The sequence below is a fragment of the Cannabis sativa genome, chromosome 6 (assembly GCF_029168945.1).
Source record: "Cannabis sativa cultivar Pink pepper isolate KNU-18-1 chromosome 6, ASM2916894v1, whole genome shotgun sequence".
In the NCBI taxonomy this organism is placed as follows: domain Eukaryota; kingdom Viridiplantae; phylum Streptophyta; class Magnoliopsida; order Rosales; family Cannabaceae; genus Cannabis; species Cannabis sativa.
Window position 1 is genome coordinate 5,348,856 of NC_083606.1, and position 23,657 is coordinate 5,372,512.

The following is a 23,657-nucleotide window of genomic DNA, read 5'->3' on the forward strand; positions in this document are numbered from 1 at the left end:
CTCATACTTGTTTATGTCTGAAAGAGACAATATTTTATTGCATAATGGCTAATTCTCCATTTTCAATCAAATTAGGTCAGATTTTATCTTCAACCTTTTCTTTTTATTAAAGGAAAGACAGCTATATATTATAATAGCTATTATGAAATAACTAATATATAATAAAATAATAATATCATTTTATTAATCAACTTAGAAACAGGGTGAAATGTATCCCTGGTTTTTCTTCAAACCATTTGCTCTGTCTCTATTTCACACTCCCCCATCACTAAATTTTGGGTCCACAGATCAGAATATACAACAATAAATTTCATTGAAAAGCCAAAAATGACTTTAACTCTACCAACCATTTTGTTCTTGATGGAAGATATTTATTGTAGCCTGGTTATCTCAGCAGCTCATTGTAGAGGCCACCCATATTCAGTCTAAATGCCTTCAATTTTTCTAGACAAGTAGAAATGAGAATATTCTGAAACTAGATCCAAACCATATGTAATCTAACTTATCGAATGGATAATTCAGACTACTGAGTTTCCCAAACATAATTTAGAAGAGAACTATGGTAGAACAAAACTAGCTAATCAAGTAGATAATGGCTTATGGGCACTTACTCAATGGTTTGACTCATTTAAAGAAGGAAAGTACAAATTATTCATGTATGTTCAAGATATGTTCCCTATGCTCACGGGGTTCATGAATTATGGCCAACAAACAGTACGAGCTGTAAAGTACATTGGTCACAGTTTCATTGTCAGAAAAGTTCTAGTGAAATATCCAGATATCTTTAATACTCAAAACAATTACAATGTAAATAGGGAAAAACTTCTCTCAGCCTCCATAAGGCATTAATGTCCAACAAACAATCAATGTGATATCATCATAGTAAGATACACAAGGCAGATTGGATAAGATAGAGAGAACAAGTTGTGAGAACACAGGATGAAATGGAGAAAGAAAATCGGAAGACAAAAACTCTGAATTGCAGAATCACAGATATCATTAAGTGTAGAAAAGGACCACGCATGACCTTTGTCCTCTAAAGTGTTGTCCTTACCATCTGTGCTAGCCTTTTATGATCACTAATAAAAACTTATGTCAAATCTCCTTATGCAGATAAGCTCGATCTTTAGGGTGTAACTATGTGAGAATTATGAAGACACTGAGTATCCATACAAGGTATATTCCCTTGTGAATGTTCTAGCCAAAAACACACAATCAACTTATTCCAGATTAAAACTAAAAGGCATAATGAAAAACTGATTTTTACAGAACACTCTGGCACTACACAAGCACTCGCCCTTCGGGATTACAAGATATCCAACAAACAAACCCGACCTAAACCCAACCTTAAGGGTGTGACTGTGTGAGATTATTAAGAAACTGAGTATGGATCTTCTAGCCGCCAAATAACACAATTAACCTATTCAACATTAAAACAAAAATGCACAATGAGAAGCTGATTATTACAGAGCTCGGTACTACACAAGCCCTTGCCCTTTCGGTAGTTACAGACATCCTCAATCATAACTGCAGCTTCAACAGATCCATACTTACTAGACTAAATCCACTAAAGAGTAGAATGATTCATCAACTCTCATCAACCATCTTCATCATTCTCCACATAAAGATTTCATATCTCATTGAAACTTCATAAACTACACACGAGTAAAGAAATAAAGACTCAAGAAGATTTGCCACTGACAACACTATTACTTTAATCACTCCTAAAAATCCTAACTTTAAGCAGTAAAGTGCTAAACACAATCACATACAAAGCTACATCTGGGAAAACCCTTTATTTATCAAATTTTAAGCAAATTAAGTTAAATTGAAAGGAAATTATAATAGTAAACATATGAAAAAGAAATAAGCATGAAGAAAAAAAAAACATGCTGCGATTCTTATTCAATTTAGATTCTAATACTATATTATACATTAGAGCAAAAACCCAATTAAGTTAACATATCATACAAAAATCTCCAAAGCTTTAGCCTTTAGCAGAACTTACATTACATGCCTAACCAAACCCTCGAATTCGGTGTCACTCATTGAATCCCCACCACTGTTTAGCCTCTTCAGCCAAATCGAGCGAAGAAGACGACGAAACCGTATCACCAAAATCCAACCCTACACGTGTCCGGCAAATCGGACAAGCCGGGACCTTAACCAGCCACGAATCGAGACACCTGCGGTGAAAGACGTGATCACAAGCAACGAGTCTTCTACACCATTGATTTTCCCTAAACCCATCCAAACAGACCACACACTCGCCTTCGGTCCCGTTACGGCAACGAAATTGGGGAAGTCTTCTTAGGTCACGAGGCGAGAATCCACACGTGGAATTGAGGGGACGGGTCTCACCACCGCCTCGGCGACGGCGACGGTGTAGTGCCTCTCCGGCGAGACAGAGGAAGAGGATGGCGGCTACGCCGACGAAGATGAAGAAAAGTGAGGTTATAAAGATCATAATGAGGGCTTTGAGGATGAGTGAGAGGAAATTCTGATTAGGTTTCGGCGATGGAGATTTTACGGCATGGTTGTGGTTGTGGTTGTGGTTGTGGTGGTGAAGATCTGGAGGCATGGTTGTGAGGATTTGAGAATTAAAAGATTCAGAGGTTTGGGGGAAGGATTTCAATGGCGGAATTTTGAGAATTTTGGTGCTTCGTTTTTATTTTTGGTATTTAGAAACTGATTTTGTTTTCCTTTATTTATTTTTTTGAATAATTATTTATTTTAGGGAATATACTTCTTTCTTTTGGATCCTTTGGTAATCATATTAATTTAAATAATAATAATAAAAAGTAAATACCATTTTAGAATATGTATTTTTCAAAATGTTATAAATAGGATTTGAATTAATTTTTTGTCAAAATAAAATTTAATAATAATTTTATCTAGAGGGATTATGACAAAACTATTTATATTTTCTGTATCTATTCGTGTTAGAAATTGTCTTCAAATTGATTATATTAAAAAAAAATTGTCAAAAATTAAGCTAGGTGTATTTTATCATTTAACAAAACAGAGAATTCAATTGGTAACTTGGTTGTTAAATATTAAGTAAATGGTCACATGCCACTCTTTGATTGGTCAAAGTCATTAATTTTTTTTTTTTTTTACAAAATAATTTAAATATACCTATAAAAAAAATGACATGTGAATAATAACTTAACATTTAACGCTCAAGTATGAATAATTGCTTTGTGATAGTTAGCATTATTTTTAATTTCCTACTCTAGTTTTATTTTTGCATTTTAAATTATTATTATTTTTTATTTTACAATTTACAAAAATTTACATATCAATTCACATAAATATAATTTCTCCTTATTTTTTTGTACAAGTGATTTTTACGTAAAAGTGATGATTATATCTATCATTTTTTTTAAATAGCTTATATAATAGAAATTTCATCCGTATATTGATAACATATAGAACAATAATTACGAACACGCATATAAATATCCATAAATATATTTATATATTTTATTTATTTATAATAAAAAATTATGCATATAAAATCTCAAATCGAAATAATTTTCTTTTAATTCATTTTTAATTAAAATAATTAATATTTATGGTAACTTAGATATAATTTGCAAACACTCATTAAATATATAATTACCAAAAAAATCTGTATAACAAATTATACATAAACTAATAATTATATAATTAAACCAAAAACCGACAAAAAAAAAAAATCCCTTATATAACTTAAAAGATAAATCTGGTAACTGATAAATTACAATATAAAAAATCTCATACAAAACCTAATACGAAAGTGATTTATTTTTAGTTAAAAATGTTATATAAACCTAATCCTAATAGGTTTATTCGAACTTTTTACCGTTAAACCCTAGTATAAAATTATATATGTATATACGTATACGTCAAAAAAAACTATTTAAATTTAAATGGTAGGTTTCCTCTTCTACTTAGGATAGTGGTCTAACTATATATATAAACTTATAAACTTATTACTGTAGCTGATAAGAAGAAAAAATAATAACGTCAGTGTTCTATAAACAGTGAATTATAGAAAATGATTATGAAGAAGAGAGGAAGAGAAGAAGAAGAAGAAAAGAGTTCGTTAGGAAAGAAACAAAGAAGCATTTATAGAAGAGATGAAGAATGGGGATGGATGAGGGGTAAATTGTTGGGAGTTGGAGGTTATGGCTCTGTTTCCGAAGCGATTATCCCTGGCAAATCTCGTTCTAGACCACCACAATTTAAAGACTTCCCGTCACTTTTGGCTGTAAAATCTGCTCATCAAGGTTCTTCTTATGCCGACCTCATAATGGAAAAGGTTGTTTATACGGCTTTGGGGTCAAGTCCTCACATCCTCAAGTACTACGGCCACGATCATACCTTTTCTGAAGAACATGATGGAAGCTATGGCGGAATCATTTATAACCTGTTTTTGGAGAATGCTTTGGGTGGATCATTGAGTGGTTTGATCGAGAAAACAAAGGCTGGGTTGCTTGAGTCTCAAGCAAGAGTACACACTCGCTCTATTCTTAAAGGATTGGAGTTGATACACCATAAGGGTTTTGTCCACTGCGATATAAAACCATCCAACATTTTGATGGTTCATTGTGATGATGATAATCCTCATGGTGTGGATGGTTTGGTTGCCAAGATTGCTGATTTTGGTCTATCTAAGGGAATTAATGATGATTTTGAGAAAGAGAAACGAGTGAGAGGTACTTCGTTGTATCTGTCTCCAGAGAGTGTGTGCGAAGAAACTCAAGACCAAGCCTCTGACATTTGGGCTCTTGGGTGTGTTGTTCTTGAGATGTTGACTGGAAGTCCACCATGGGATGTGAATTTGGGACAGGAAGAGCTGTTCAGTAAGATTTCTACTGAAACACCTTCTCTACCATCTTACCTTACTTTCACTGCTCAAGATTTTTTACTTGAGTGCTTCACCAGAGACCCCAATCAGAGACCTTCTGCTCAGATGTTGTTGAATCATTCATTTGCTATGAAATGGGAAGAGGATTCCGAAGAAGAAGACCCAGAAGAAGAGGATTCTGAAGAAGAAGACCCAAAAGAAGATCCCGAAGAGGGCCCAGTAAAAGATCCCGAAGAAGAGGAAGATCCTGAAGAAGACCCAGAGGAAGATCCTGAAGAAGACCCAAAGGAAGATCCTGAAGAAGACCCAGAGGAAGATCCCGAAGAAGACCCAGAGGAAGATCCTGAAGAAGACCCAGAAGAAGATCCCAAAGAAGTGAATCCTAAAGAAGACCCTGAAGAAGATCCCGAAGAAGACCCAGAGGAAGATCCTGAAGAAGACCCAGAGGAAGACCCAGAGGAAGATCCTGAAGAAGACCCAGATCCCAAAGAAGAAGATCCCGAAGAAAACCCTGAAGAAGATCCCGAAGAAAACCCCGAAGAAGATCCCGAAGAAGACCCAGAGGATGATCCCGAAGAAGATCCTGAAGAAAACCCTGAAGAAGATCCCGAAGAAGACCCAGAGGAAGATCCCGAAGAAGATCCTGAAGAAGAGGATCCCGAAGAAGACTTGGAAAGCTGATCTTCACAATATGATCCTTGCCAGAAAAACCAAAAACTGCAGTAACCTACATAATACAGAAAGTCAACTAAGTAAAGAAAAGGTGTCAAAGAAATTAATTACAAACATTGTAGTATTACACTCTTTGAAAGAAAAGTAAAGTTGTCATGTTATACCTTATTTAAAGTGACAATCTCGCCACCCTCACCATATCTTTTCAAAATGCTCTACACACAAATAAATAAATAACAGCAAAAAATATAATAAACCATGAATGTAATTGTGTTTAGAGTCTGAGAAATAAAAGTGACCATACTTCAGAATGTAATAAAAGTGACTAAAAGACATTAATTAACAAGATGTATTATATACTATACTTGTACGATTAATTCACATATAGTTTCAGAAAGTTGTGGGAATAATGTGTGCCAACTTAGTCAAATTGTATAATAAAGCTATAATTGATAAACTAATGCTTTTTATTCATAAGTACATGAGACATATATATATATATATATATATTTATATACATATTAGTGACATTTAAAGCACTCAAAATCAATTGCAAAAGAAAAAGAAATATAAAACTATGTAAAATAATTTTTGGTGTGTTTCTTTAACTAGATAATTATACAATTGAGATGTCGTAATTTCACTATAAAATATTACTATTTTTGTATTATTAATTATTACAAAATGTTGTTTTCTAAAGGAAAAACAATTACTAACATTTTTTGACAAAAAAGGATAACACACAGTGACTAACACATCTATAAAATCAAACCTAAGCCTGTACAATGACTTTCCAATCGTAACTTCATATCATATGAACTGTAAAAACCAATCAACAGATCTAACCGAGAGCAGTATAAATGAAAGTAACAACATATGAGAAAACCCATGTGAGAAAAATGGCATGATGATCCTCTAAACAAGTGCAAAAATCCAAATTGCAACACAAAAATATGTGCAGAAGTCCTTACCATTTCTGTCTTAATCTGGTCAAAAGGTTGCTTGTCTAAATTGTCACTGCTTGAACAAATAGTTCTGAACTTCTAACATTCCATCTAGTAACTTCAAATGATTCAATTTTATCTGTGATCATTAAGAAAGCAATAACAAACATTCTAAGTAAAAGAATATTTAATACTTTACCAAGATAAAACCCACCCTGACATGTTTGGGTAAGATTTTTTTTATGCTGAATATCAAAAAAGCACTTTTGGAAGTGTTTTGGTTAAGAATAAAAAGGCCTGTTTCATAAACTAGACCAAACAGAACCAACATTTATGGTTCAAACACAACTACACAAGAACCTTGAGTAAGATAGCAAAATTCATGCCTTTAAATATCAAGTAGTGCAATCCATACAGAAAACGAATTTGTCGATAGCACCTGAAGATCTGAAAGAGTAGTTACCTCATATTTTCCGATTTCCAGTTCATCCAGTAATTCGGACAGAATCTGACCCCATTCTTTGCTATTTGATACCCTTTTGAAGGATGTTATGCCATTCATAGCCACAAATCTAGCAAAAGGAACAGTCAAGTGACCGAGCTCCCCACCCTGACAACCAATTAGACCGTCACAAAACCTTAATTGTGACAAATTAGAAGCAATTAATTCATAAAATTTTTAAAACACATATAGAAAGTTAATGTCATAAATCAATGCTAACCTGGTCAGCAAAATCAAATATCAACTTCTTCCCCATATTTTTTTGTAAAAATCTCTCTTAGTTCAAATACCAGAGTATCCAAGGCTGTAGCACCATGCCTCTCAAAAACATCCTCTATCATTGAAAAGGCTCTCTTTCTTATAGCCATTTGTGGTTTTGTTAACTAAATGTCCTACAACCAAGAACACCATAAATAATAGTAAATGATTAAAATTTCAAGTGGTTATTTTTACCTTTGGAAGCTTGGGAAGTCTTCTAGTTTCATTGCTTTCCACAATCTCCTTCGCAGTACCTTCATATCACCACAAACACCAATCTCATCCTTCGCAGCATAGCTAATCCCCAAAATCCATCAAATTAAACCCTGTCATGTCAACTTTCGAAGCATCACATGATATCGCGGCCACTGCATCTGCAATTGTTGAAAGCGCCGCCGTTTGGTGGTCCAGAAGGGCAAAAACTCCGTACATAGAAGAGATCAACCCCAATGTTTCCAGCGTAGTAGCCTCCTTTTGGGTCAAGTCTAGCAAGTCAATCTCTAGCTTTTGCGAGTTCTTCGTGTTCAATGCTTCATCAATTCGTACTTGTGCAAGGCCATTGGCAAATCAATGGCATAGACAGATGATGAGGACAGAGACGATATCATCCCTTGCCTCACCCTATCGTGGTAACAAAGACTTCGACTTTCTCTACCATTGTATTTTAGGGTTTTTGGTTAGAGAACAGAAAAAAACCATTTTCGTCTACAGATATTCCATTTTGTGGACTCAGCCATATCAGATGAGAAGCTATACCATTCGAATTTAACATAATTGATCTAATATAGTTATAGTTATTACAGTTATTACTTTGGTGAACATAATAGCTACATAATCTCAATGCGTTACATACATAAGGAAGATATTATATAATTGTTCGGTTTTTCACAATTTTTTTCATTTCTCATTACAAACAAGAGTGGTGACATGTTTTCACCTCTCTTTGCCCAAAAAATCATGCAAAGGACTCATTAAAAAGAAAACTAAATTTTGCGATACGAATACAAATCATTTTTTAGAACTGAAAAGCAAACATCATTTCCTCTAAGAAATCTCTCATAGGCCTTTTGTAAGTCAAGTTTGAGAATACAGTTAGCCTTAACATTCTTCATCTTATAGTGCTTCACTAAATAGTAACATACTTATATTATAGGTAATGAGTCTCCCTTGAATGAATTCACCTTGAATTTGGGCTATTAGATTCGGAAATATATATCTTCCCTAGTCGTGCAAAAATTATTTTTGTTGCAACTTTGTATATTATATTACAACAAGAAATAGGTTTGAAATTATTTACAGAATCAGGACAAGAAATCTTAGGAATCGAAGTGATTGTTGTGGAGTTTATTTTCTTAAGAATTCTCCATGAATGTAGGAAATAAAGAACACCGTCACACACATCATCTCCTACTATATTCCAATTATCTTGATAGAAATGACCATTGAAACCATCCAGTCCCATACCCTTTTGACCTGGAATATCAAATATAGTAGCTTTCACTTCTTTTCTTGTGTATGGTTTGACCAACATCTGATTTTGTTCACTACTCAGCACCGGGCCAACCTTATTGACACTTTTCAAAAATGATCTTCTATTAGCCATTTTAGCTCCTAAGAGTTCAGTGTAGAGCTGTAGGAAAGCATTATTTACTTTACTTGAATCATCCACCCACAGTCCTTCCATGTCTTTTATTGAGTAAATGTGAATTTTCTTGCCTTCGAGCTCTAATAATGGCATGAAAAATTATGGTGTTTGGATCTCCTTTTTTATCCAATGCATCTTAGCCTTTTGAGCGAAAGAAAAATAATTTTGATGCACTTATTTATACTCCTCATTGGCTGCTAATTCTTTATCAATTAAATCCTTGTTGGTTGGAAACCTATGTTCCTCCTGGCAACCTTTGAGCACATTAAAGGCCCTCACTTTCTATTCTTGAATGCCACCAATTCCAACCTTATTCAAAGTTCTCAATGCTCCTTTTAGTCTTTTCAGTTTGTTAAGTAAGGAGAACAATGGTGTACCTTGTTGCTGAACACTCTAACTATCAATTAGAACTTTAGAAAATTCAATAGAATTCTACCAAAATCTAAAATACTTGAAAGGTTTCTTCCCCGATTTGACCCTCCAGAAGGAATACTGCTTCGGTTGAAGTATATATGTCCAACCAATCTTGATTAGCCATCACCCGATCTAATTTGGAGTAAATTCTATCTCCACTCCCCCGCTTGTTATTCCAAGTAAAGAAAGATCCTTAATACTTCACATATTCTAATTGGCCCTTATTAATGCAATCCTTAAAATTTCTTAATCTTGTGATGTTTACCCGATCACCAACTTTCTCTTCCACACAAAGGATATCATTAAAGTCTCCTAGCACTAGCTAAGGAGATGAAATTCCTTTAGCCAGAGCCTTCAAATCCTTCCAAAGAATCTCCCTACTAGCTTCATCATTGAAAGCATATACAAATGTAACAAAAAACTTTTCCTTCCCTATTCTTGATTCCACTTCGAGATGCATATCAATTTGCTTGTACATAAGAAAATGTTAACTGAAAAACATTAAAAGATTCCAACTTATAATGATTCTCCCCCGTTGATGTCACATTTTTTTTATGGAGAGGCACCAACCCAAAAACATAGCAACATACATAGCTCCTAGCTTAAAATGACTTTATCTTTCCCCTTTTTGTTTCACTTAGGACATGAAATACATTTTCAGTAACTGTTATCATAGGTATCTTTCTTAATATTTTCTTTCCATTTTTTACTGCTTGAACACCATCTTCATCGACCTCCACACTATTTTTTGCTCAGCTATTTCCCCCATTCACTTTCTTTGGAACCCATTCTTACTTCTAATTCCCTTTCTTTTCGCAGTCCATCAACGAATGCCCAATTCCATGACAATGAGCACATTGAACAGGGGTCCATTCATAGTGCACATGACCATCCATATCCATATCCACTTCATTAGTAAATGAAATCACATCATGGAAACTTTGATCAACCTTAACCTCAATAGAATTCAAGGATAGGACAACCTCTCCTTTAGCTGAGTTATTTGATCAATTTGTAGTGGCTTCCCGAGTTGGCTCACAATCTTAAACAATGTCTTTTCTCCCCAATAGTTAATGTCCAACCCGTGAAGTTGAATCCAAGTAGGAATTGTTGAGACATTTTCCTTTTTAAAATCAGCGTGAGCATTCCATGTTTTCATAATGATGGGCTTTTTGTCGAAGAATATATATCCACCTGCCAAAATATGATCTTTATGTTCTACAACGTAGGGTTGAACATCGGGCAAGTTGAGCGGGTTTCGGGTTTAAAAAAATTGTAACCGGACCCGACCCGTGAAATGATTTGGGTTCGCGGGTTTCGGGCTCACGGGTATGCGGGTTCAGATTGACTGGGTCAACGGGTTGACCCGATCAACTCGTTAATTTTTTTTTTTTGAAAATAAAATTTTATATAGTTTTTTCTATGTATTAAATTAAGCATATAAGTTATAAACTTATAACACCATAATCTATATTCGTTAGATTAAAATAAAATAAAAAATACATTAATTTCAAATCTAAAATACTAAAATCAAGTTTCAAACTATATATAATATATAACTTCAAAAAAAAAATTATACATAATATATTATATATTGTTATTTTTAATATATTTTCTATGTAAAAAAAATAAAATAAAATGATTTGATTTTAGGGGTTTTTTTTCTCCTCTCACTCAACTTTGTTTTTATCCAACATCTATATTTTAACACTTTTCATTATACATACTAGTGTACTATTACATAGTTTAAATCACACTTTTAAGTATACTTTTTTTTCTCACTCACTATTACAAACTGTATTTTCAGTGTCAGTTTTAAACTAACACTTACACTTTTAGTGTTAGTTCATAGAACCGACACTTATTTCACAATGACAAAAAAATCAAAGTTTAAGTGTCGGTATAAACCGAGATGAATGAGTTTTGGTGTCGTTTTAAAACTGACACTTAAAATGTACATATATATTTTTTCTTTTAGTGTCGGTTTAAAACCGAGACTAATTGGTATGAGTGTCGATATTTAAACGACACTAAAAGGAGTATTTTCGAAAAAAATAATTATTAAATATAAACAATAGTAATTCCCAAAACACCAAACCTATCAAACTCATTAACATAAATTTTTTAGCATTATAACGACTGTGAAATGAACGTTTCCCATTTTTAAAAATCTGTTAAAATACATAAAAAAATATACAATTCTCATAAGAATTTATTAATTTCACAATCAATACAAAATAAAAAATACATGCATTAAACTCAATATACAAACAAATCCCAAAAATATAGTTGCTAAATACAAACAATTATCAAACAAAATCAATAAAAATTGAACTAAAAATTATACTGAAATATAAAAATAAATCTAGAATCTCAATTCTATGGTCCGCATGGACCATCGATGACCATGGACCACCATCGTGGACTTGGCCGTGGTTGCATCAATTTAGAGACAGAGAGGAGATGGGCTTCGGGGTTCTCGACTCGTGGTTTTTTTGGAGTGGCTTGCCTGAGCTCCGGTGTCAGACGAGAGAGAGAGAGAGAGAGAGAGAGAGAGAGAGAGAGAGAGAGAGAGAGAGAGAGAGAGAGAGAGAGAGAGAGAGAGAGAGAGAGAGAGAGAGAGAGAGAGAGAGAGAGAGAGAGAGAGAGAGAGAGAGAGAGAGAGAGAGAGAGAGAGAGAGAGAGAGAGAGAGAGAGAGAGAGAGAGAGAGGTTTCAGTAATAGGTTTTGCACAAAGAAGAAGGGTTTCAGGCTTGGGTTTTTTAGGGTTAGGACTCAATTGCTGGCGAGAGAGAGATGGTCTCAGTTTCTGAGGTTGGGGTTGGCCTTCGACACCGCACGACACGGTGAGGGAGAGAGCTGGGGTTGGGGTTTCAACGTCGCACAAGAGGGTGGTGGAGAGAGTTAGGATTTTTTAGGGTTTTCAAAATGAGGGGGAGAAACTTTCTATTTATACCTTTCTTTATTTTTTTATTCTGATTTTCTTAAATGTGTTTGTAAATGTCGATTTATAACCGGGACCAAATGATCTTTTAGTCTCGGTTATGAACCGACACCTATACTCACCCCAATGTTGGTCACTGGCGTCTGTTTGAAGAACACGTTTTTCGTCAGAAGGAATCTGTAGAGGTGGTAAATTTTGCATGATTTCCTTCAATTTTTTGACTGCCACTGTTTAGTCATGTGACCATTCTGGACTATTCTTTTTGAGTATATTGCTGAGTGGCCTTGTCAGTACAGACAGTCGGGGAACAAAGTCTCGTAAGTAATTGATGATGCCCAAGAATTGTTGCACCTGAACTTTCGTGAGATTTTCATCTGGGAATTTGAGTAGTTCATGGGCTATATGTGGTTGGGCTTCATATTGTCCTTTAGATAATTTCATCCCAAGGAATTCTATTTGCGTCTGTCCAATGATCATTTTCTTTTCAGACAACATGATACCATGGGCTTTAGTGATAGAAGCAAATTGGGCCAATAACGCTTAATGGGCTTTTGTATTAGGGGAAAAAAGCAAAATATCGTCAATATAGATGAGAGCCTTTTCCAATATTGGGCCATATATTTTGGTCATAGCCTTTTGAAATAGGGAATGGGCAGTTTTGAGCCCGAAGGGTAGGACGGTCCACTAGAAATGATGATTTGGAATGCAAAAGGCTGTTTTGGGCCGATCATCTGGTTTGATGCCTAATTGCCAAAATCCTGCTTTTAGGTCAAATTTTGAAAAAATATGGGCTTTGGATAAACTGGCAAATAATGAATTCTTATTTGGTATTGGGAATTTATCATCTACTAAGAACTCATTTAGGGGCTTGTAGTTTATGACCAACCTTTGCTTTCCTTGAGCTTGCTCTGATCGATTATTGACATAAAATGCATGACATGCCCATGGAGAGGAAGTTGACTCTATTAAACCCTGCTGCTCTAGCTCTTTGCACTCATTGGACGCCATTTGTTGGTGTTCTGGATTCATGCCTGGGTGACTAGCCTTTGTAGGGTTTATATCTTCATTAAGCTTAAAAGGAAGGCTTATGAAGAACTGTTGATTTTTCCAAAGAGGATGGTCACATTTCTTCAGGAACTCTGCATGATTATTGGCACATGAGACTTCGATGAGCTCTTTCTTTATCTGATGAAATGGGTCATGGGGCATTAAGAAATAGTTTGGTATTGCTTCCCATGGAACACAATGTTGTTTGTAACCATGTCCACTAGGGAGAATACGCAAACCCTCTTCTTTGTGTAAAGATCAAATCCAACAATTAAGTCTTTTCCGAGCAATTTTGATCCAATGACTCTGTGAGTAACAGAACACCCTGGGAAGAACTGCAACCGAATCGGTTTGCTGATGAGTTCTGTGCAAAAAATACCTCCATTTGCAACATGAAAGTATTGTTTCTCTTTCTTCCAATATTCTTTCGGAAGAATATCAGGGTTCATTATTGTGTATGATGCTCCCGTGTCAAAGAATCCTGCCACTTTATTGGCATATTTTGTTGGAAGAACTTGCACAGTGAGGACAGGGGATGGCTGCATTGTGTGAATAGTGACATTTGATAGCATTCTGGAGTGTCTGAATCACTCCATTGTTCGAATGCACAAAGGGATTCTGAGTTGAATTCCTCATCTTTGGAGAAGATTGACTCTATGTCGTTTTCTTTAAGAGACATCTCGGTCGTTTGTTGAATATGTGATATAAGCTTGACTGTTTTTCCTTTTGGTCACTGTTTTGCATAATGCCCCTTTTTTCCACACACAAAACATCGATCAAATTTTTTTACGAAAGTCACGCTTCTTTCGTAAAAATTTTATTTTACCTCCCTTGTGTTTCGAGAACTTGAACGTCTTGAACTTGGTTTTTTTCTTCGGGGTTTTGCAGACACGAAGAATCAGAAGGGCATTTGATGAGTAAATCTCGTCTGCTACAAACTTTGCCTAGTTTTTTGGATTGCTTCATAAATTCCTGGAGAAATCTCTTCTGGGAGCACATTTTTTCAAGGGCCCTTAAGACTAGTTGGAAAATTTCTCCAATTGTAGCATCCGTTAGGCTTTTCCCTGATCTAGAGAGTAGCCTGAAAGTTTCTTCGCCAAGAGGCTCCGGAATAGAGGAGAGGAAAGCTTGCTTTAGATTTGGATCATCAATTCCATCTATTTGGTAGAATCGTTTAGTCATTCTTTTGTAATGCTTTTCCAAGTCTCTTTTGTCCATTGAACAACACTTGAGCTTGAAAAACTCTGCTCTAAGTCTTTCAGTTACTTGTGCATCTTGGCCACAAAATTCGACATAGAGATGGCTTAGGGCATTTGCGACAGACGGGAGTTGTAGGAAAGTCATCTGTCTATATTCACCTAAGCTTGTCCACCAATCTTGCAAAGTTCCAGTGAATCTTGAGACAAAATTTAAGAGGATCGTCCCCGTCTGTGCCTGTGGTTTTTGTGTCTCCAGGCTAAGCCAAGCTTGAAATTCTTGGAATCTCTCTCTCCATTTAGATGGGGGAATGTCATCAAGAGTAAAAGTTTGAAACTTAGAATATTTACTCTTTTGATGATGCTGGGATTCTATTTTCGTTGTAACTGCTTCTTCTTCGCTTTCATCCTCACTTTTGACAATAGGCTCGGTTTGAGAGTATGCTTCTTTCGTAGATTGAGCCATAAAATGAGGGGGTACGTCATCTTCAGAAGTATCCGAGTCTTTAGACTCATCACTAGTACCCGAATCTTGAGACTCGTTACTAGTATCTGAATCTTGGGACCAAGTTTCAGAATTCTCTTCAGAATTCTCTTCTTGGTCAGAGGAAGAAGACTGACTATCAAATTCTTCATCTCGTTGGTGGATCATGACAGAAATAGGATTATGCACAGTTTGTTGGGCCATGAATTGCTTTGGCTCTTTTTCCGATAGGAAGGATGCTCTTGGAGGAGAATTTTCTAGGTGTTCCTTTTTCTTCTCCTTTTTGGTTTTTTATTGTTGATTTTCGTCAAGCATCCGTCTAAGTCGGAGAAGTGAGTCTTCTTGCGAAGAGACTGAGAAGGGTGATGCCGGAGAGGTCTTTGGCATGGTTGAGAACTGCCATGGTACTGATGGTGTATTTTCTCCAAAGAGTGTTGATTGAGACCCCGTAGGATATGATTCTCGTTGAAAAAATTGCTTTTTTAGAGATTCATACTGGGTTTTGAGGGCTTTCATTTCTGCTTCTTTAGCCAAGAATAATGACATTGGAACAGAGTTTGATTTTATGATGGCCATGAGTTCGTCATGCATCTGTTGAATCTTGTTCGTCAACTTTTCAATGATCGTATCTTGTGATTGTTGTTTGACAATTGTCTCTGTGCGGGTGATTTGTTTTTCTACTCGTTTTAAGACATGGTTCTGGGCGATCTTATTTTCTGTTTGCCAATTCAATACTTCTTCGGCTGCTGAGACCTTTTGTAAAGTTCCATCAACATTCCTAGTTGTAGGATTTTGTATTTTTGGATGGTGGGAAGTGGTACCTTGATCTTCAGTTTTTTCGAACCTCTTGAGAGGAGGAAAATGTTGGGTTTTGTGCCCTAAATAAAACTCATTTCATATAATCAGATTTACTTATTAATAAAGATCATAAATAACATTTTATGTTGCATGGTTCACATGATTTATTTCATGATTATATGTATATAATGTATGAATTCTTTTTAAGTCCAGAACATATGAATTTGTTAAGATTATAGTGTTGTCAGCACAGTGGAATATAATCTTAATTATATGTTCGAAAGTTTATTCCCTGATTTGTCAGAACACTGGATTTAGACTGACATGGTATAATCAGCGATAGGTATTCTTACACCTTGGAAAAGTGTTATGTCCTTTCCAGGACATTGGCAAAGTTTACCAGTATCAGATGTATGGAGTATACATCGGAAGGGACCGATATTGAAATTTGATTAGATGTATTAAAACTTACCGTAATATCTATTCAGTTCAATATCACCTGTTGACCCTAGATCAAATGATCTTAATCCTGATATGGTTAGGTTCAATCTCAAGAGTGTTACTCGTGTTCTTTGATTTGTTAGTTAAGCCTACTTTTGGGTCAGGGTGATATGTACAATTTGGGAACACGGTAGTGCTATTGAGTGGGAGCGCTAACATAAATATGGAATCTATAGCTTCTATCTGGCAAATAGAAAGTAAACGATGATTTCCTTCGAGCTTAACCAAACGAAAATAAATGGTGGAGATCTCATTTCACTTAGCTGAAATATCATTTATACAGGGTTAAGTGTTTTAAGGATAAAATACATTGTAGGGTGTTACGGTAATTTAATCCCTTTACAGTGTAAATCATCTATATAAAGGATCATTGATCACATTAGGGTTATAACAATGGATAACTAATGACGTGTCTATATCGTGGAACATATAGAGCGTTCTATATGACTGAGAGTGCAATTCCAAGTTCTAAGTGTGGATTCAATGAGGAATTAATAAGTTAGGAAATTTACTTGGTAAATTCGGTTCAACTTATTGGAAGCTCGGTTATATAGACCCATGGTCCCCATACTAGTTGAGACCATACTGCTTGTAAGACTCAGTTAATTGATTTTAATTAATCAATTATAATTCTAAAAGTTAGACTATGTCTACTTTATGAATTTTCACTAAGCAAGGGTGAAATTGTAAAGAAAAGAGATTCTAGGTTTAATTATTAATTAAGAGACTTTACATGTCTAAATTAATAAATATATTAAATGACAATATTATTTAATAATTATTTTCAAGTTATTAAATAATTAGAATTGGCATTTAAGAGGTTAAATTAGAAAATTGGCATTTTTGAGAAAATAGGAATGGAAAATAACAAAATGGGAAAGTTGCAAAGTGAGGCCCAATACCCTTTGTATGGCCGGCCACATGCATGAGAATTGCCATTTGTAGTTTCCATTATTTTGCCATACAATTCTAACCTAAACCTAGAAGGAATTCTATAAATAGAAAGTGTTGGCTTGAGGAAACACACAACTGAGACACACAACTTTGATCATTTAGTTTCTCTCAGAAAAGCCTCACACCTCTCTCTCTTTTCTTCTCTCTAATTTTTCGAAATTCCTTGAGTGATGAGTAGTGCCCACAAACATCAAGTGGTACCTCAATCATAGTATGTAAGACTATGGAAAATCTGCATCAAAGAAGGAGAAAAGAAGATCCAGATTCAGATCTTGATTATGCTCTGCTACAGAAAGGAATCAAGGGCTAGAGATCTGAATGGAAGGAGTCATATTATTCCCCTGCACCCACTGTAAGGTTTTCTTAACTTTATATATGTGTTTATTTTCATTGTTTTAGAATTCATATTAGGTTGTTAATAAAACATACTTGGTAGTAAATCTAGATCCTGGTAAATAATTTCCAACAGAAAATGTGCATCATAATCAATGGATGGGCTTGAGGTGATCATGTTTGCGTCAGGAAGTGATTGAACTGATGGTTGAACAATTGGTGTTGGAAATTTTTCTCCATACTTCTTCATCCATTTTTCTTGTCGTTTATAACAAGGCAAGACTATTGCAGGCTGTAAATCTTGTGCAGCACCACCTGAATCCCATCTGGTAGGTTCTGGCATAGGCTGATTGTAGCTCTTTGGTGCAGAGTATTTGACTATGTAGTTGAATTTCCCCGATGGTTGGCCTAATAGACCGATGGTTTTGTCGCCTTTTTCCAATTTTTTCTTTAGTCGTTTTCCTGGAGTGGGACGTCGTGAGGGTTCATCATCTCTTAAACAACTTTTGCAGTTACAAACATCCCAGTATTTATGTCTGTCAGAGGATTCAAAAGCATAAACTGGCTTTCCTTGGGAATCAAAGTACAAGATTTCTGCATCTATTGGGTGGATGGGTGTGAAAACAACTAGGCGTTTTTGTTTGGCTTCTGTCAAAAATAATTTCGACAGATCCATCTTCTTTTGTGTGGTAGGAAGGTTCAGTTGTGGTCTGAACCACAGGCTGTGGCTTGTGAAGTTTTTCATAGTTGGTGACCCACGACTTGGGTAAGAGCTTTGTGAGTTCTTCAGTGGTCATTTGCTTTGGGACATGTGTGCAGGTTGGTACCTGTTTAGAATCGACGGAGATAAGTAAGAAATCTTGTGTTTGAGGAATGTTAAGATCAAGAGCATGATCCTGAAGCCGATATGCCATCTGATAGTGGAGTGTGGCGCCAAGAAAAGTTGGGTCTTGATCCACTCCTACTGTCTATACTTCTACTTTAAAAGCATCAGTCAGTCGATTATCTCTGAGAGACATGTTGAAATTGGGAAACAGAGTGACGACCACTGTTTCTGCATTTAAGGTAGTTTCAATAGTAGCTATACTAGCATGTAGATATTTCCTTATTCGAGTATCAAGAAGACCAATACGAGCGCTAACTGGAAGGCCCTTACGGCCATGATAATTGAGAGCAAGTCGAATAGCACCAAAGTGGATGTGGGTATAACCCTGTGCCATCCATTGTGGAGGGAGTTCAGGGGGAATTTCAAGAGTCACAAATTGGACCTCTGGTGTTGGTGCAAGTTGGCACTGGCTGAATTTTGAGGCTTGAATGTATTCTGTTGGAGCTTTGAAAGATGGTTTAATAAGTGCTTTAATGGATCTAGTAAAAGAGGAAGGGGTCTTGGTGAAAGGTTGATATGGATTTAAGAGAGGAAGAGAATCAGAAGTAATTTTATTTTCATTTGGAACATAAGAAAGTTCGTAAAGGAAGTCTAGCTTATTAGAAGTTGATTGGCGACAGGTAGGAGAGGGTGTAAGTGCAAGAGGGGCGGGAAGAGTACTGAGCGAGCTTGATGATTCGTCAAAGTTAGCCATTGTGGAAAGTAGAGAGTCGTCAATAGGATAGTATGAGTTATGGCTCTGATACCTAAGTTTAATTTTTAGTGATAATAATATCTAAGTTATGAAACATTACAATGTTTTCACATACGTAACTCTTTCTACATGTTTCTTCATATGAACAAATTCACCACTAGAAATTTAGAAAATAACGAAAATACACTAAGATAAACATTTTACTATCGCATTGATGTAATTTTTTTTGGATTATACTTGAGTTGGATTGTTTGGGAACTCTAGTTCAACATTTTAAGATCTGCATTTCATGGATCTGAAAATTAAAGCCAGGACATTAGTTTTATGCAAATAAAATTGGATTTCTAGTTGAATTTTAGTTTTGTAGTAGTTTTTCTACACTTTTTTCATGAATTCGAAACAACTCCTATTTTGATTGATTCTGGTAGTCTTCTCAGGTGAAGTCGCCGAAATTAATGGTGGTTCTCTTTCTAGTTGAATTCTTTTCCATTGCGTTGGGTTGCTATGTGGTTGCGTAATGATTGCTCAGGAAGCATGGATCCTGAGCTGAAGATGTGTAAGGGGTATTTGTGATTTTTTTTTTATTTAGACTGTATATTTATTTATTTGGCAAACTAAAAGTATTTTTATAATATTGTTACTTTTTTTCTTTGGAATAATTACATAAAACACTATTTTTTGTAAAATATTTACATTTTTACGCTCAAAGAATGTTTTTTTTTTTTTTTTTTTTTACATTTTTACGATTTTCTAAAAAATAACACGAACAATAACATAAAATCAACAAGAAAACTACATAAAAGTAACATGAAAATAACAACAAAAAATAACATACAGATAACAAAAAATCAACAACAAATTAACAAGATTACAACATAAAAAGACCGTATTTTCTGTCAATAAAATCAAAAAAATCGTAAAAATATTTAAAATTTCGTGAAACCGTATTTTTATAAATTTTTTTATTGTTTTTATGTTTTTGTGAAATAATCCTTTTTTTTTAATTAAAACTAAAGGGTGATTCTACAATGCACCCCCTTAGAAGAATTGTACTGATGCACCCTTGACATGTTTCAGTATCCAGAAGAACTTTTTAGTCTAATTTTTTTTTTCATATTCATATACGTTATAGCTATATAAGATAACCTACAAAATTTTGAGAAATTCATAATAATTTACAATATAGAAAATAATGTTCAAACAGTCTATTTTACACGCGTATAAAATAAAATAGTCACGGGTGCAACACACTGTTTGAACGTATTTTTCGGCGTGTTAAACTTTTCCAAATTTCTTAAAATTTTGCAGGATGTCTTAAATAACTATAACGTACATGACCATGAGAAAAAATTGACTAAAAAATTATTTTGGGTGCTAAAACAGATAAGGGTGCATCAATGTATCCATTTTAAGGGGATACATTGTAGAATAATTTTTCTCCGTTTTTTGTACAAGTGATTTTTATGTAAGAATGATGATTAGATCTACCAATTTTTTTTTTTTTTTTAAATAAACAATAGCTTATATAATAGAAATTTCATACATATATATATATATATATTTTTTTTTTGCAATGAATAAATTCATTAAAAATATAACAACGTCATAGAGGCTAGTTATGAATACTATACATCTTATGTTCATCAAATAAATACTATTCTTGTCAGGATAATCAAAATAATACTATACACCCAACAAAAATAAAGGATATTCATATCTAGCCAAACAAGTTAATTATTCATCCGAAGAGCATGCACAACTAATCCATTTGAAACACAGATTAGGGACACTCCTGGAAATCTGAATAACAAACTTGTAAAAACTTTTAATAATGATCTTAAAATCATTAGAGCGGGAACTCTGATAGTAAAAGCAATCATAGTTATAATATCTTTGTAACAAACTGCAATCCAAACTCGCTATCATTTCTCTGAAAGCTTGAAGGGACAATAATGTTTTAACTGCACATAAACAAACAATATATTAGTGGGATGAAATTTAAAATAATGAGTAATTAGATATTATTGTAAATTTATATTTTATTTTTACTACAAATAAACAAAATAAGCATTAATAGAAAAAATTTATAAAAAATAGTAACAATAGTCACTATAAAGAAAATATTTCCAACCGAAAAATTATAAAAAAAATGGAAAATAACTTATTTGTCAAATACAATTAGTGTCTGATAGATCCACGAGCACTAATTCAATCATTAAAATAACTACTATAACTTAAAAAAATATCGATAACTTTATAACCCAAGTAATCGATAACTTAAAATTAAATCTTAAATTATATTGTGATAATCTTTTTTTTTGAGGGAAAATACTTAGTTATTATTAAACAATATAGATTCGTTTACAATAACCGAGTATATCGGCGGAGGAATAATCTCCAATTAAGTATAAGCCTCATCCAGTCCTAATGCAAATTTAGCTAGCCCATGCGCTGCATTGTTAGCAGAACGATAGACATGTGATACATTTACATTTGAGAAAAAGGATAAAAGACTAAGAACATCACTAATTAAATTTGAGAATTCTGAATTTGAATTGAAGGGAGCTTTCAAGGCATTGACCACCATAAGAGCATCTATCTCAATATGTGTAATTGGTAATTATTGTTGAAGAGGCCAATTGAGACTGTGAAAAAGAGCTTTGGCTTCCATTTCATGAAATTTAAAATTCCCAATAATCGGCATAGAGAGAGCAGCAGTGACATATCCTGTAGCATCTCGAAGTACTGCACCTACACCAATGGTATTAGAAGAATTCTCGGCTGCTGCATCTGTGTTGAGCTTGTAGCCAGCAGCAGTAGGTGGACGCCAAGGGGATAAGACAGCAGCAGCAGTAGGAGGCGTGGGAGGCTGCTGTGAAGGACCTGGGACAGTAGATGTGGCTGCTGTAGCAACAGATTTGTGTTGAGCCGCCGGAAATTCTGCAAAAAAACTGATGCAAACACAGCCAAGTCACTCGCACGTCTTGCATTCTTACCATGAACCACTTTGTTCCTCTCACTCCAGATTGCCCACATTATACAAAATAATTGTTCCATTTCAGCTTTGTTGTAAATTGAGGAAAGATACATCAAGTAATTCCCATTTTTCATTGAAATAGCCGCTGACCAATTAAAACTGAAATTGAAAGATCGCCAAACAACCTTAGCATATTTGCAATCGAAAAGGGCATGTCCTGTGGATTCCCATGCTTGTTTGCAAATGGAGCAAGTGGAATCAGTGATGATTTTCCTTCGAACGAGCGATGTAGCAATAGGTAAAACATCATGAATGACACGCCAAGCAAAGATTTTAACCTTTTGAGGGATTTGGAGAGACCAGAAAAGTTTCGAACACTGTACAGCCGAAGTGGAGCTGGAGCAAAGGTCTTCGCTATCCAACGAAGTTGCAAGGTGATATGCACTTTGGACTGTAAAGTTTCCGGAGGAGTGATGATGCCAAATCAGTTTATCTCTTGTGGGGAAAAGCTCAATGGTAAGGTGAGTATCTTTTCAATGTTGAGAGGACAAAAATATTGTTGCAGCAAAGGGATATTCCATTGCCTCTCATCAGTGATAAAATTATATAAATTGATATTTTATATTTGTAACTACCTAATTAATGTATGACCAGAAAGGAAACACTGTTTGACGATGGCTGAAGAAAAATAATTGTTTGATCGGAAAAAAACTTTTCAAAATGAGTAATAAATAATTGTATGATCGGAAGAAAAATTACTTCAAAATTATTGAAATTATCTATCGATTAGCAAAAAGCTTCACGATGAAACAAACATTCAGGGAAAGAGAAAAACAATATATGTAATTTTAATCAAATCTATCTATAAAAAGAGAAAAAAACATACAGACAAATTAATATTACTAAAACCATATCACAGTAATTAATATTAATTAGTCAATAAAAAGAATAGAGAACGACCATCGTAATATTACTGAACTTAATTTCCAGAACAACGGAAGCAACCCATAACGATGTCGTTTCCTTAATTTCCACGTTAGTCAATTCATACGTATATTGATAAGTATAACATGTAGAACAAAACAATAATAATAATTATGAACACGCATAAATATCAATAAATATATTTATATATTTTAATATTAATCACAGTAATAATTACCAAAAAAATCTGTATAACAAATTATACATAAACTAATAATTATATAATTAAACCAAAAACCGACAAAAAAAAAAAAAAGATAAATCTGGTAACTGATAAATTACAATAAAAAAAAATCTCAAACAAACCCTAATACGAAAGTGATTTATTTTTAGTTAAAAATGTATATATAAACCTAATACTAATAGGTTTATTCAAACCTTTTACCGTTAAACGCTAGTATAAAATTATATACGTATATCTCAAGAAATATATATTTATAATTTAAATTGTAAGGTTTCCTCTCCCACTTAGGATAGCGTTCTAACTATATATATAAACTTATCACTGTAGCTGATAACAAGAGAAAATAATAACGTTAGTGTTCTAAAAACATAGTGAATTATAGAAA

General features: G+C 34.4%; 3 protein-coding genes across 4 annotated transcripts; 1 reads left to right on the forward strand and 2 right to left on the reverse strand.

Moving 5' to 3' along the window:
• Positions 1-1,873: 1,873 nt before the first annotated feature.
• LOC115695690 (RING-H2 finger protein ATL56) lies at positions 1,874-2,752 on the reverse strand. The gene has a single exon (XM_030622756.2). The coding sequence runs from the start codon at positions 2,579-2,581 to the stop codon at positions 2,042-2,044; it is 540 nt and encodes a 179-aa protein (XP_030478616.2). The 5' UTR covers positions 2,582-2,752; the 3' UTR covers positions 1,874-2,041.
• A 1,159-nt stretch (positions 2,753-3,911) lies between these two features.
• Positions 3,912-7,333, reverse strand: LOC115694876 (uncharacterized). 2 transcript variants are annotated; one of them, XM_030621979.2, is made up of 4 exons: positions 7,194-7,333; positions 6,935-7,081; positions 5,692-5,742; positions 3,912-5,582 (listed from the first exon to the last, which is right to left on the reverse strand). In XM_030621979.2, exons 1-4 carry the CDS (start codon positions 7,227-7,229, stop codon positions 5,238-5,240), a joined length of 579 nt encoding a protein of 192 aa, XP_030477839.2. In that variant the 5' UTR covers positions 7,230-7,333; the 3' UTR covers positions 3,912-5,237. The 2 variants fall into 2 exon arrangements, with proteins under 2 accessions (XP_030477839.2, XP_060972921.1); XM_061116938.1 differs by having other exon boundaries at positions 6,935-7,109; positions 7,194-7,313.
• On the forward strand, positions 4,043-5,234 carry LOC115694875 (mitogen-activated protein kinase kinase kinase 20). The gene is made up of 2 exons (XM_061117914.1): positions 4,043-5,074; positions 5,160-5,234. The coding sequence occupies exons 1-2, from the start codon at positions 4,043-4,045 to the stop codon at positions 5,232-5,234; spliced, it is 1,107 nt and encodes a 368-aa protein (XP_060973897.1).
• Positions 7,334-23,657: the final 16,324 nt, after the last annotated feature.